Source organism: Eubalaena glacialis, chromosome 12 (genome assembly GCF_028564815.1).
Source record: "Eubalaena glacialis isolate mEubGla1 chromosome 12, mEubGla1.1.hap2.+ XY, whole genome shotgun sequence".
Lineage (NCBI taxonomy): Eukaryota > Metazoa > Chordata > Mammalia > Artiodactyla > Balaenidae > Eubalaena > Eubalaena glacialis.
Window position 1 is genome coordinate 38946199 of NC_083727.1, and position 14458 is coordinate 38960656.

The following is a 14458-nucleotide window of genomic DNA, read 5'->3' on the forward strand; positions in this document are numbered from 1 at the left end:
TAATTGCCAATTTGATAGGTAAGGAAGTGTACTTCATTACTTTAACTTGCATTCTGTGATTATATATTAGACTGGACTTAAAACTTTTTTAGTTTTTATTTGTTTAGAATAAGCAATGCACACTCGTTGTTTAACACATAAAGGTACCTTGCAAAAAGCTTTCTCCTGCCTTGCCCACACCCTCTGATCCCATTCCTCATCTACCCACACATACACACAGTAAACCGCTTTTATGAGCTCTATGTGCATCTTTTCAGAAATTCATTATGCATTTAGAAGACAATATACATTATTGTCTCTCCCTATTTTTACACAAAATTTAGTCCTATGTTCTGTCTTTATAACAATATACCCTAGAGATCTTGCCATATCAGTAAATAGATATTTCCCTCATTCTTTTTAAAAAGCTGCATAGTATTTAAATAGAGATATTTTCTTCCACTGTATCTTTTAATTGCTTGTTATTTGTAGATTGAAGGATCTGAATGTGATTTTTAGTGATACATATTTCTTGTATAACTCTTCACACTCACTGCGCATTTCTCCTGATGATACGTGTATGTGTCATTTGGGTATACATCACTGATCTGTTACGTTTACAAATATATTTCTTATATAGTTAGTTTTGTAGTTAATGTAAGGGTTTCTGTCTGTGTGAATAAACGTGTGATATATGTATGTGTTTAAGTTCTTGAATTTTTATGGGGCTAGATATGTTGATATTTTCTTTTGGTATTTCTGCTCTTGAGTCTTTTTCAAGGATTAATTCAGTAATTACTAATATTCCTCAAGTTTAAAAAATTAGGTTCATATTTTACATTTAACTTTAATTCATCAAAAATCTATTTTAACATATGATGTAAAATAAAATTCTAACTTAAGTTTTTTGCTCTTGTTTTAGAATGGATCACGTCTAGGATATTGAGGCTAAATTTCAGCTGATTTATGTATCCACAATACACATAGCCTACTGAGAAATTTTATTTTGTGAAACATTCCACTTAGCTAGAATGTTTTACAATGCTTAGGAATCAGATGAGTTGAAACATGCTTCATTCTTCCTTATTCTAAACTCATATTTGAAAATTTGAATTAAATAGTTGTTCTTTTATTAATGTTTACTTTGTGATAATATCCATGAATTTCAATACAGCCATCTTCTTTGTTCTAGAAACAGGTGTCCATTTCCTACCTGCTATTGACTTATATAGAATTATTGGCATCAGGTTCTGTGTACTCTGACTAAATGAAGTAATCTGATATTTCTTGTGATTTCTTTCCATCTTTACAATGGCTAAATACTTTTCATTGAAAAATAATTGAGAATTTGTTGCCCCTAAATTATACATTTGAAGGAAATGTGTCCAAATTCAAAAGCAGAAACAAAACACTTGTGTCCTTTTATTTACTGTATACCAATTAAAGGAGTTTGCTTTTTATGAGATAAGTTATACTGTAGCCCAATGACCTTGAGTGAATTGTGCCCTCCTTCAACGAATATTGTCCAAGCTGTTACTCATAACCCCAAATGGTAGTGGAGATGACTATGGGCCAGGCTGAGAGGTGTAAAGGCTGAAACCCTGGAGGGGAAGGAAACTGCTCTCTTGGTAACTCTGCAGCTGCCATGATCTCATGGACTTCAACTGGACATAGTGCCCTAAGCTTTCTATGAGGCTTGCATCATCTCTCCAAAATTCTGGGGAAACCATTCATAGACTGTATTTTAAAAGAATAATTATTTAAATACATATTTTAAGCACATCATTTTCCTTTTATAATACAAGTAAAACTGATTGACATTAATATTTGTATTATATAGTTAGAGAAATGAACATAATTAGGGCTCTAATTTTTTACTCTAATAATTTGGCTCTTTCCTTAACCCAGCTATTTTAATTAAAATCTCTTATCATTTAATTTTCCATAATTTCTTTAACTCTCATTATTCTCTAATAAATAGTATGTAAATGTTGAAATATGTATGGTGATTTGGGAAACTACTAAACCACACAGTTTAATACATTTGAAATATGAGGATAACCTGCTCATGCTGTTGTACTTCTCAGAACTCCTTTACTTAAACCATTAAGAGACACAAGATTTTACTAGTCTATGTAAGTAAAATAGAAGTTGATAAAATAAATTTATATTGTTTTATAAACAATTATTGATTATTGTTATTAATCTATTACATAAACAACTAGAAGATATAATGTTTCAGGTATCATGTCAAGTACCGTTCAGTTAAGAAGCTGCACTCAATCAGTAATCTTTGATGGTTACCTTATAACCCATTAGTGGTTCTCAACCATAGGTGCTTCCCTTAGGAAGTATTTGGAAAAATTTTGGTTGTTAAAATGTCATTGGAGTGACGGGCATTTGGTAAGTGGGGACCAGGGAAGCTAAGCATTTTTTCAGTGCATAAGACAATCCCTCATACTGAGAAATTGTTCCTCCCTAAAAGTCAATTGTGTCCTTGTTGAGACACAATATTCTTAATCAAAGCTGTAGTCCTGATAGTTATTTCTTTTAATTGTAAAGACAGCGCTTCCTCCTGATAAAATGATGTATCTTTCAACAAATTCTTATAAAATTACTCTCTCTGTTTGTCTTTCCTGAAAGCAATTATTCTAAAATTCTACTTAGAATGATAACTTTAAACAGGAGGGTGAGACTAGCTTTCAAAATGCTTTCTAAGTCTTAATGCCAAGTCTTTTAAATTAAGTTTTATACAGTTTTTATTAAATTAGTAATATTTTATTCCTGAATTGGGCTCATTAATGTCATCAATCTTCAAACTAGCTTATGATTTTGTTGGCTATAATACTGAGGTAAAGAAAAAGCTTGAAATCTATTAAGAGTGTTTACTAACATAAAGTTTTCTGTTTAAGCAACTCACAAGGAAAAAATTGAGAAAAAAGAAAAACCAGAAACAAAGACAGTGGCAAAAGGTAAATTATACTTTTTACTTTAAAAGATTACATTTTGAGTAACAGGTAGGTAGCTGGATGATTGTAAGCATTCAGCATTTCCTTTACATAAAATTTAATTTGGCCTTACATTTAAAATTTAATATCTAAAAGAATAATAAAACTGAATACTTAAAATAATAGAGCATCTCCAAATGTGAGAAGAAAATGAAGAACTTTCCCATATGTGGGGGGCAGAATTTTGGCCCCCATTACCTTCATCCCTTGGTGGCATCCCCTTAGCTAGGTTACATTACATGGTAAAAGGAGTTTGCAGAAGTAGTTAAGGTGGATCTAAAGTACGGAGATTATCCTGAATTATCCAGGGCTCAATGTAATCTCGCGAACCTTTAAAAACATAGAGATGTGGCAGAAGAGAAAGATTTGAAGTGTCAGAAGGACTTGGGCCCCCACTACTGGCTTGAAAATTGAGGGAGGTACATGGAAAGTGTGAGAAGGGAATGAATTCTGCCAACATGTTGAGTAAGTGTGGAAGCCAACTCCTCCCCAGAGTATCCAGTAAGAAATGCAGCCCTGCTGACAACTTGATTTTAGCACTGTGGACCCTAAGCAGAAAACCTATTTGAGCCACATTATGGCAAGACTTTTAAACCATGGAAACCAGGAGATATTAAATGGTTGCTGGGTTAAGCAGCTAAATTTGTGGTAGTTACTATAACAAGAGGAAACCAGTACAACATATCTGGTTTACAGTTTGGATCAGTATTACACCTTGAAATTAATTTTATAACACTAAAATTAAGGATTTCTTTTTCCAAGAAGGATAATGCATCAACTTGATCAATATTTTAAGCATTGAAGGCCTTAACTGTCTTGATAATACACCAAAGAAAAAATCAGTTAGAATATCAATGTAATGTTATAAACTTTGGAAGATTACATCAGCTAGTTTTTATTCTAAGTTTGTCTACAAATCGTTTGATGTTAGAAAAATACAGGTTCTGATAGTTCAGTCTTATCTACTAAATTCAAATTGCTTCCTCATATATTATTTATATATATATATTCTATTGAAGTATAGTTGATTTATAATATTGTATTAGTTTCAGATATACAGCAAAGCAATTCAGTTATAAATATATAAATATTTTTTTCTGATTCTTTTCCATTATAGGTTATTATAAGATATTGACTATAGTTCCCTGTGCTATACTGTAAATCCTTGTTTATCTAGTTTTTGTATAGAGAAGTATATCTATTAAATCCATACTCCTAATTTATCCCTCCCCAACTTCCCCTTTGGTAACTATAAGTTTGTTTTCTCTGACTGAGTCTGTTTTCTGTTTTATAAATAAGTTCATTTGTATTATTTTTTAGATTCCATATATAAATGATGTAATACAATATTTGTCTTTTTAATATTTTTATTTTAATTTTAATTAAAAAATTTAATGTTTTTTTATAGAAGTATAGTTGATTTACAATATTATATTAGTTTCAGGTATACAACATAATGATTCAAAATTTTCATAGATTATATTCCATTTAAAATTATTATAAAATATTGGCTATATTCCTGTATTGTATCCATGTACCTTATTTACTTTACACGTAATGTGTTGTACCTCTTACTCCCCTACTCCTATCTTGCCCCTTCTCCCTTCACTCTCCCAACTGGTAACCACTAGTTTGTTCCCTATATCTGTGAGTGCCCCACGTTTTGTGTTTTTAATGTCATGCTTTACATCTTCATGCTTATACCTTAACCATTTATTGCAGTTATAGATGAATTTACGATTTTTTTGTCTTTTAATCTTTGTACTAGCTTATTTAAGTGGTTGATCCACAGCCTTTACTATACATTTGCCTTTACTAGTGGGATTTTTCTTTTCCTATAGATCATTATTTCTTGTAGCTTTTCTTTTCCACTTAGAGAAGACCCTTCAACGTTTCTTTTAGGGCCTGTTTAGTCTTGATGAACTATTTTAGTTTTTGCTTGTCTGAGAAGTTCTTTATCTTCCTTCAATTGTAAATGATAATCTTGCTGGATAGAATATCCTAGGTTGTAGGTTTTTCACTTTCACCACTTTAAATATATCAGGCCATTCTCTTCTGGCCTGCAAAGTTTCTACAGAAAACTCATCTGGTAGCCTTATAGGGATTCCCTTGTATGACTCTTTGTTTTTTTCTTGCTCTTTTAGAATTCTCTATCTTTAATATTTTCCATTTTAATTATGATATGTTTGGGTGTTCATCTTCTTTGGGACCCTCTGTGCTTCCTGTACCTGGATATCTGTTTCCTTCTTCAGGTTCAGGAAGTTTTCAGCCATAATGTCCTCAAATACATTTTCGACCCCTTTCTCTCTTCTCCTGGGACCCCTATGATGTGAACACTGGGTTGTTCAATGTTGTCTCAGAGGTCCCTTAAACTGTTCTCATTTTTTTAAATTGTTTTTCTTTTTGCTGTTCTGATTGGGTGATTTCCATTATTTTATTTTCCAGATCTCTTATGCATTCTTCTGTATCACCTAGTCAGCTGTTAATTCCTTCTAGTGTGTTTTTCATTTCAGTTATTATATTCTTCAGTTCTGATTGGTTCTTTTTTATATTTTCTAGTTCCTTGCTAAAATTATCATGGTGTTCATCTATTCTTTTCACTAATTCAGTTAGCGTTCTTATTACTAATGCTTTGAACTCTTTATCTGGTAATATTTATCTCTGATTCATTTGTTGTTTTTTCAGAGTTTTTTTCTTGTTCCTTCATTTAAAACAAATTCCTCTCTCTTCTCAGTTTTCTCAACTATCTCTATGAAATTAGGTGAAACAGTAACCTATCCCAGTCTTGAAGGGGTGTCCTTATGTGGGAGTTCCCCTATAGTCTGCATGTGCCAAGTGGCTTTGGTGGGAGGGCTGGATCTGACGTGAGCATGAGTCTCATCTTCCCCCATGGTGTGCTGGCAGCTCTCACCATGGTAGGATGTGGAGCTGGAGATGGAGGGTCTAGGGCCAGAGCCAGGTGTGAGCCTGGGCTTCTCCTCTGTTCAGAGGCTAGCACCACCCTATTGGGGACTGGATCAGGTCCCAAGTTGCCGGAGGAGAAGCCCTGATGTTTGGGACCAAGCTGGCTCTGTTCCCTCTAAGTGTGTGCTCTCCCTGCTCTGGGTATTGGCACCTTCAGCACAGAGCGGAGCAGTGCTGCAGCAAGAGGGGCTGGAGTGTGTACTCAGTATTATTCAGGGTGCAGGCTGGGGTGGTCCCAGCACCAGTCAGAATTCTGGTCCACTCCCCATCTGCTGCCTCCATAAGTGCCAGGAATGACTGCTGTCACCCAATTAAGATGAGCCAGCTCTATCCTTTATAGCCGTGCACTCTCCTCAGCTGTGGCAGCCTCTGCCCTAGGGTAGAACTGCACCACAGAGCAAGCTTGGCTAGGGTGGGTGCTCAGCTTAGGCTGGGGCATGAGCTGGGGTAGTCGCTGGAAACCGGCTAAAATCCCAGACAGTTCAGTTTGCTCCCTCTGCTTTGTTTCAGGAGTAAGTGAGCATGTGTGTGCTCTTCCAGAGCAGAGTCTAGGTTTCTTACAGCCCTGCTGTCAGTCCCACTGGTTTTCAAACCAGCTCAGGGGACTGGTACTCCTGGTGTCGGACCCGAGGACTGCAGTGACTGATATGTGTTTCGAACTGCTCACTCCCCAGGGGGGAATCTGCAAGCCTAGTTAATCCTGCTCCTCTTCTGTGTCCCCTCCTAGAGGTACAGGCCACAACCTAATTGCTTCTCTTCCTACCTGATTTTATGTGTATCTTTCTTAGAGGCTTGGTTGTAAAAAAGTCTTTCTGCCAGTCTCCAGTTTGTTTTCAGTGAGAATTGCTCCACATGTAGATGTATTTTTGATGTGTTCATGGGGGCAGGTGAGCTCTGTGTCCTCCTACTTGGCCATTTTATCTCCTGCTCCCTCCTCGTATTTTAAAATATAGGTTTTATGTGATCAGTGTATTTTAGAAATCTAGTATATTTTCAAGGGACTAAGCATGTAGATAAAAATTGGAATGCATTTTCAAAATTTAATGTGTTTATCTACACAATGTAAAATAATTAGATATTTGAGGCAGATATATTTTTTACTAAATTTTTCCGTGAGGTAACCAAACTTCGTTTTATTGAAGTTAAGATGGATGAATTGAAACGTAAAGCTAGTAGGGATGTTAGAGATTATCCCAATTAATGACCTAACTTAACAGATGAAGAAATTTACTTCTGGGGAGAGAAAATAATTTGTCCAGATTATAAAGCTAGTATGTAATTGAACTAAGACAAAACCCCAAGTGAGTATAAATCAAGTATTCTTTCCAAAGACAATTAAATAAAGTCCTTCAAGCATCCATTATTCCTTCAACAAATATTTATTTAATACTGTATTAATTATTTCTTGATGTGTAAAAAATTACCACAAATTTAGTGGCTGAAATCAACACACATATATTATCTCTCAGTTTCTCTGGGCCAAGAATCTGGACATGGCTCAGCTCAGTCTTCTGCTTTACAATGTCTCACAAAACTGAGATCAATGTGTTAGACAGGGCTGCAGTCCCATCTGAAGTCTCAGCTGGGGAAGAACTATTTCCAAGTTCATTTAAATGACTGTTGGCAAGATTCAGTTCCTCAAGGCCTGTTGCATGAGAGTCTCAGTTCTTCCTGGCTTTTGGCAGGAGGCCATCCTCATTTCTTACCACGTGAGTCTCACCAATATTGCTGGCTTCATCAAACCCAGCAAGAGCGAATCAGCTAGCAAGAGAGCAAATTAGCTAGCAAGACAGAAATAACAATCTTATGTAAAGTAATCATGGAAGCCACATACTGTGGGTTAGCAGCAAATTCATAAGCCAGCCCATATTCAAGGGGAGAGGATTATACAAGGGTATGAATACCAGAAGGTAGGAATCGTTAAGGGCCATCATGAGTCAGCCCGGCCTGCCGAAAATCACAAATACTTTAATAAGAATATAAGTGAGAGAGAGAGAGAGAGAGAGAGAGAGAAAGTTAAGCAATTGGTAGTTCCTTAATGAATGAGAGTTGAAATGGGTTATTTCCTAACTCCAAAAATGTATAGTATGTTAGTATGTTTATTGGGTAATGCGGTTTCCCTACTTTTTTTTTTTTTTTTTTTTTTTTAATTATTATTTATTTATTTATTTATTTATTTTTGGGGCTGTGTTGGGTCTTCGTTTCTGCGCGAGGGCTTCCTCTAGCTGCGGCAAGCGGGGGCCACTCTTCATCGCGGTGCGCGGGCCTCTCACTATCGTGGCCTCTCTTGTTGTGGAGCACAGGCTCCAGATGCGCAGGCTCAGCAGTTGTGGCTCACGGGCCCAGTTGCTCCGCGGCATGTGGGATCCTCCCAGACCAGGGCTCGAACCCGTGTCCCCTGCATTAGCAGGCAGACTCTCAACCACTGCGCCACCAGGGAAGCCCCGGTTTCCCTACTTTAAGACATTTTGATTCTGGTTCAGATGCTAACAGGTATTACTAATTCCAAAATTGGATCAAATATGCTGATGTCATTCTTTTGGTTAGACCATTTGTTTTCCATTTGATAAAAGTCATAAATTAAGTGTCTTCCTAAACTGAGCTGGGTGATTTGAACATGACAATTCTTTTTTGCTTTTTTGTTCCTAAATGAACTCCTAAGTGCAAATGTCACTTAAATTCTTTTTGAGAAAAATCAGGAAAAGTATTTGGCACAAAATTTAAGAACACCTACCCAGTTTGATAAAAATAAATATAAGTTGGGTGTTGCTTTAATTTTATGGTATTTTCCACATTATATCCACATCATTGTTGAGTTCGCACCCATTTTTGTTTTTAATGTGAGGCAACATTATCTGTTTCAACGATGAAGATCACTAAAAATGTCTAAAATAGATAGAGAAAATTTTGTTATTTTTATACTTAAAACCACTGATAAAAATGAATTTGTTTTAGATGTAGTCTTGTGTTTAAGAAAATTACCTTTTCTCACTTATAAATTATAATGGCACTAAAAGTAGATCTTAATTTCACATATCTTTAATTTCATAGTACAAAGCTAAGGTTAAATCAACTGCTACCTACAAGAAGTGGGTAGGTGCCATTTAGGGTAACCAAAATAATAATTTCACACATAAATAGTATAAGCAAAAAAACAGTTGGCAAATTTTCCAGGTTGTTTCAAGCCCATTTCTAAACACATATTTACATATGTAATCTGTATGTCAGTATGTTGTACACATGATCTGGATATAGTGAAACATTTACTGTTTTCTCTTCTTGATCAAAATTGTTCATTCATAAACATTTATTCTTTGTTTTCTCTGAAAAAAGAAATGTCTTTTTCTTTTTCAAATGTCTCTGAAAAACATAATGTCTGTGCTAGACATTATGTTGCTACAAAAATGAATAATATAGTTCCTATCCTCAAGTTGCTCTCAGTCTGGTAGGGAAGACAGATATGTGAACAGCCATCTGTAATACAAGATAAATAGTAGGGAATAACGTGTACCTAAAAAAAAGTTGAGACAAATTTAATCTCGGGTGAAGAAATGATTAATTCCAATGGCAGAGTCATTTGCTGCATATGAATTGAGCACAAAGGGATTTAATATGTGTGTAAAACATGAAAAACATAGACAATATAGCTTGGTAATATTTGACATGTGGAAAATACATGAGATATTTAAAAAAAAAGAAAGTAGTCTATTGGAGGAAGAAACTTTTGGAAAGGTGCTATGAGAGGAGAAATGATGAAGCCAGATATCACAGGGTTTTGTGGTTTTGTTTTGTTTTCATTTTTTTAAAATTGGGTATCACAGGCTTTAGTCAACTCTCCTGAGATAGGAATACGGTCCCGCCAATCTTCAGAGCACTGGCAGCAGGCTCTGAGCCTAGGTCATGCTAGGCTCTCTGGAGGGGTTTGTTAGGTGAACATATGTGGATCGTATGACTCTGAGGTGCTATTGGCCATCTCAGAGGAACTTTCTCTCCAAGCAGAAGTGAATAAATATTTTGGTGTGGGGTCCTGGAATGATGTTGATTTAAAGTCATTTGCACAAAGCTGATGGTTTCAGTCATAGAAATGTATCTGTCTGCTGTAGGAAGGAGCAGAAAGCAGTAAAGGAAACTTAGAAAAGGTTTAAAGGGAGTAGAAGAAAATCCCCAGTTGATTGTAGTCACAGAAGCTGCAAAGATGTTGGAAGTTTGTAGAGTAACTGGGTGATTCTTCTATGAGAGTTTTATGGTCAGTAACTTTGGGAAACAGTGGGTAGCATAATCTCCCTCCTTGAACATTCTTAATGCACTTTAGCTTTGAGAAATTCCATAGTAAAGAAACCAGTTTAGCTTAAGTGTTTCCCAATTTATTTTGATAGAAATATCCCCTACCCCTAACACAGCATCAAGATTTCCCTGCAAAGTTTAACAGTGCTTTGGGAGGTGTTAGTCCATTCAGTTAAATGCAGTACCACAGGTGATATTGTGGTTTCACAAGCATCAAGCATTAGCATTTTCATTCTTCTCTTTGCAGGACTTCATAATATTATCTTGTCTTAGTCTCAAATCCTAGCTTAGTGTACTAAAGTCAAGAGACTTGATTATAATATTTTGTTCAAATTCTTCAACATGAGTGACAATAAAGGCTACCCATTACATGGGCAAATGACGTTAGAGGGTCCAACACTATAGTAGACTTACTATGAAGTCTAGTGATTATGTGTGATCCCATAGAATAATGTCCAATATGCAACCTCTATTATAAACACTTTCCACAAATGTGTACTATATTATTATTGCTTTTTTAAAATAATTGAAAGATTCGCAGACTGATTAGTTCACATTCCCAGTTCCCTTCCCCCCATACATGTAATAATATCAGAATAAGAATATGAATGTATAGAATATATGTATATGTATCAATTCATGTATATTCACATATATGCTAATTTATAGCACTTTCTGTTTTCTAGGATATATTTAAGGGCTTTAAAAGTCACCTGAATTATTATTTTTGAATTAAGATAAGCAGGAGCCAACATCTTAATTTTGCTCTCTTTCCATCTCTTTAAAGTCAAATCATTAGAGATTGAATGTCTGAGTTATCCCTTAATGGATTTTATTGTTTTGTTTCTATTAGTCATTACCAGTGCAAATAATTTTACATTTGCCTTCATAATAGTTACCTTTAAAAAATATTGTGTTGACAATTCAGTTTCCTGAATGACTTTTAAGATATTTCAGTTATGGACAAAAATGATCATATCGTTTTAAAAGGTCTCTTATTGGGCTCTTTGGTATGGACATGGCTTTTCACTGAACATGTCTATATATGTACTTCCCTCCAGAATCTAAATGCTTCCTTGTTGATATACTTAGTTCCTGACTACCTAAAAACTAATGTTTTCATGTACAAATTAAGAAAGAGTCCAACTTTCAAGTTAGTTACATTTTTTTAGTACTCTAACATGCCACTTCATAAACTATCTAAAAATCAAATGATAGTCACAAGTATTTATGTCAGTGACACAATTTTTTTGTTTTTCTGTTCTTTCTTTTAAAAGTGTTCTTAACAACCAATGAAAGATGAAATGCTGCATTGGTTAAATATATATATATATATATATATATATATATATATATATATATATATATATATATAATTCAACTTTTCTTTAACTCCATACAGAAGAGAAGAAAGCTAAGACTAGAGAAAAGACTGAAGAAAAGATTAAAAAGGAAGTGAAAGGTGCAAAACAGGAGAAGGTGAAGCAAACAGCTGCGAAAGTAAAAGAAGCACAGAAAACATCACCTAAACCCAAAGAGAAGGACAAGAAAGACGCTGCAGTGGTGTCCAAGCATGAACAGAAAGGTAAACATTCAGAGGAGGTGGCCAGAGGTTCTAGGAGAGTATCAGGCAAGAAGCACAGGCAGTGAAATTAAAAACTGAAAAAAGACCAAGATCAGACTTTAAATGGGAGTAAAAGACTTGTATAAGTGAATATACCTGAAAGGAAATACAATAATTTGGGAATTAAAATTTATTTATAGAAATATTAAACTGTGTTCACATATCTAAAGATGCATTTTGAAGCATTTTTAAAAGAGGATTTGAGTTAGTATCTGAAGTTATTTAAAGGACACATACTCTTTGTCCTTTGTGTACTCTTTGAAGAACAGCAATCCAGGAAACTGACAATTCTCAAGGAGTTTATTAAGGGGTGTATGTTCAAATCATATAGAATAAGTATCATAAAAAGTATCCATACATTCCTGTAGCTCTGCAAGAGCATATAATTTAGAATATACATTGAATTATTAAATCCAGTTTGTCCAATGACTAAATTTATCACCTTAGAAAGCTCTGTATCTTACATATTGTGCTGCTTTTCGATAAGAGTGATGTCAAACTTAACATCCGTACTTCACAGAAATAGAGCATTTACATGGAGGTGGAATGTAAACCTGATATTCTTTAAAGAAAGGTGCTTGTAAGCATAAAAGGGTGGAGTTTTAAGAGGTCAGCTGAGGGCTGTATTGTCACACATCTCTGGCCCTTGTTGAATCTTTCCTTCCCTAAATCCACTCCTGGCTCCAAGTTGCTAGACAGTCCTGAGCTTCCCCACACAGAATGTGGGATCTGCTATGTATAGACTATTCCTATAAATGTTTTTTAAGGGTGTTGCAAAATAAAATTTGTCCTTATTCGGAGAGTTTTAATAATTTTATTTGAGGGCTAAAATTAAGGAATTGTTTCCATAAGATTTGCATTAAAGAAGTTAAAAATATTGTTACTGAGTAAGCTATTTGGACAGTGGAACTGATAATTTTCCCCACTATAAGGTACAAACAAGATATGAAATTTGCAATCTATACTCTTTTTAAGATTCCACATACAGGTGAAATTATATGGTATTTGTCTTTGCAATCCACTCTTGTATATTATCTTTGAATCACTTTTTCCCCTGAATTCACAAGTAATATTTGGAAACGTTTATTTATATGAGGGAAAAGGTATATTTTTTGAAAATGTATTTTAAAAAGGAAAAGAAGGACGGAAAGAAGAAAGGAAGAGATTTTTTTTTTAGTAGTCCACAAAATTTTTAATTTAAGTAATTTTCTTTTATTTCAAAGTAATACTGATATTTAAAGCATATGAGTGGAATTAAATCTTTGGAGCCCAAGAACCTTTCTTCAATTTTAAAGATGATTATATTGCCTTGAATCAATTAAAACTATTAATTATCATCTCTAACAAAGCTGTATGTTATTTATGCAATAATTTGGGTAGGAAAAATATAGTAAATAAAGAGAAAATATTTTGAATGGACTATTTTATTGTGATAGAAGACAGGAAAATTAATCTTCTGATTCACTGATATGCTTATTTAAAATTATTATCAAGATCCTAAAATACTTCGCATTTTAGACTGCCTTTTAAAAAAGAAAATAATCACACAAAAAAAGAAAATAATCACATGAAACCAGACTAAACGTACCAAGCATATTTTTATTTTTTGTCCATAAATACAGTATGTAAAAATTCATTCCAGTTATATATGGGAGTACCAAAATACTGATCTAGCAACTAGGAATATGAATACACTTTTGGATGTTCATTTTTAGTATCTTAGTTATTTGGGGGCCATATTTTATTGATGAAGACACGTCACTAAAGTATTTCCAAATAATATGTATTTTCTGGGTCACATATACTATATTTTATTCCTATCAGTAATCAGTATTGAAGATAGCGTTATATTACCTTTCTATTTTCAATCTACTGTTTTCATTTTCATAGCAAGAGCTATTTATCTGTTAAAAGACATTCAGATATCACTTAGAGTTAAATAAAAGCACAAGTGTGATTTTATCAGCTAAACAAATGCATTTGCTAAATTAAGGCTCTCTATTGAGAAGAGCTACCATCAATTAGATAAATGTATTATTAGGTAAATAATGAAAATGTTACCTCAAATAGCTGATCAGACACATAAATATGTCATTTTAAAAAACTTAAGCTATGATTTAACAGCATTTGTTTATAAAAAACCTAATCGCATTATAGTTTTAACTCAAACATGATAAAGACATAGTGCTTTCTAAATAATCTACTTGTGAGGTGACTTTGATTTTGAGACTCTTGTATTGATGATTTAGTAAAATTGTTGAGTTGGTTCTCTTTTAGGCAAGGGATTATTTATTTGCTTAGACCTAATGAATTTGTTAAGTTAGACCTAATAAGTTAGACCTAATGAATTTGACATTCTTTTCCTATAGATTCCTATAGATTCCTAATAGTTCTTCTTAAATAAATAGCTTCTATAGGTCTTTTATTCACTGGACACAGATTTTTACATGCAGCAATACACTTATTGGCAATTATTTTATTATATAGTATACATGCATATACATTCATATATGGTTATTTTTAACATTGTATATATAAACACTATTTCTACTAAAGCATCAGGAATAAGATTCATATATATGTACGTGCCTACTGTAAA

The 14458-nt window shown here is 34.0% G+C and overlaps 1 protein-coding gene across 1 annotated transcript in view; it reads left to right on the forward strand.

Moving 5' to 3' along the window:
- Positions 1-14458, forward strand: part of TRDN (triadin) — a 315995-nt gene that overhangs the window by 56945 nt on the left and 244592 nt on the right. The window contains exons 7-8 of the mRNA XM_061207205.1: positions 2892-2951; positions 11638-11820. Coding sequence (XP_061063188.1) covers positions 2892-2951; positions 11638-11820 — 243 coding nt within the window. The remainder of the gene's footprint in view (positions 1-2891; positions 2952-11637; positions 11821-14458) is intronic.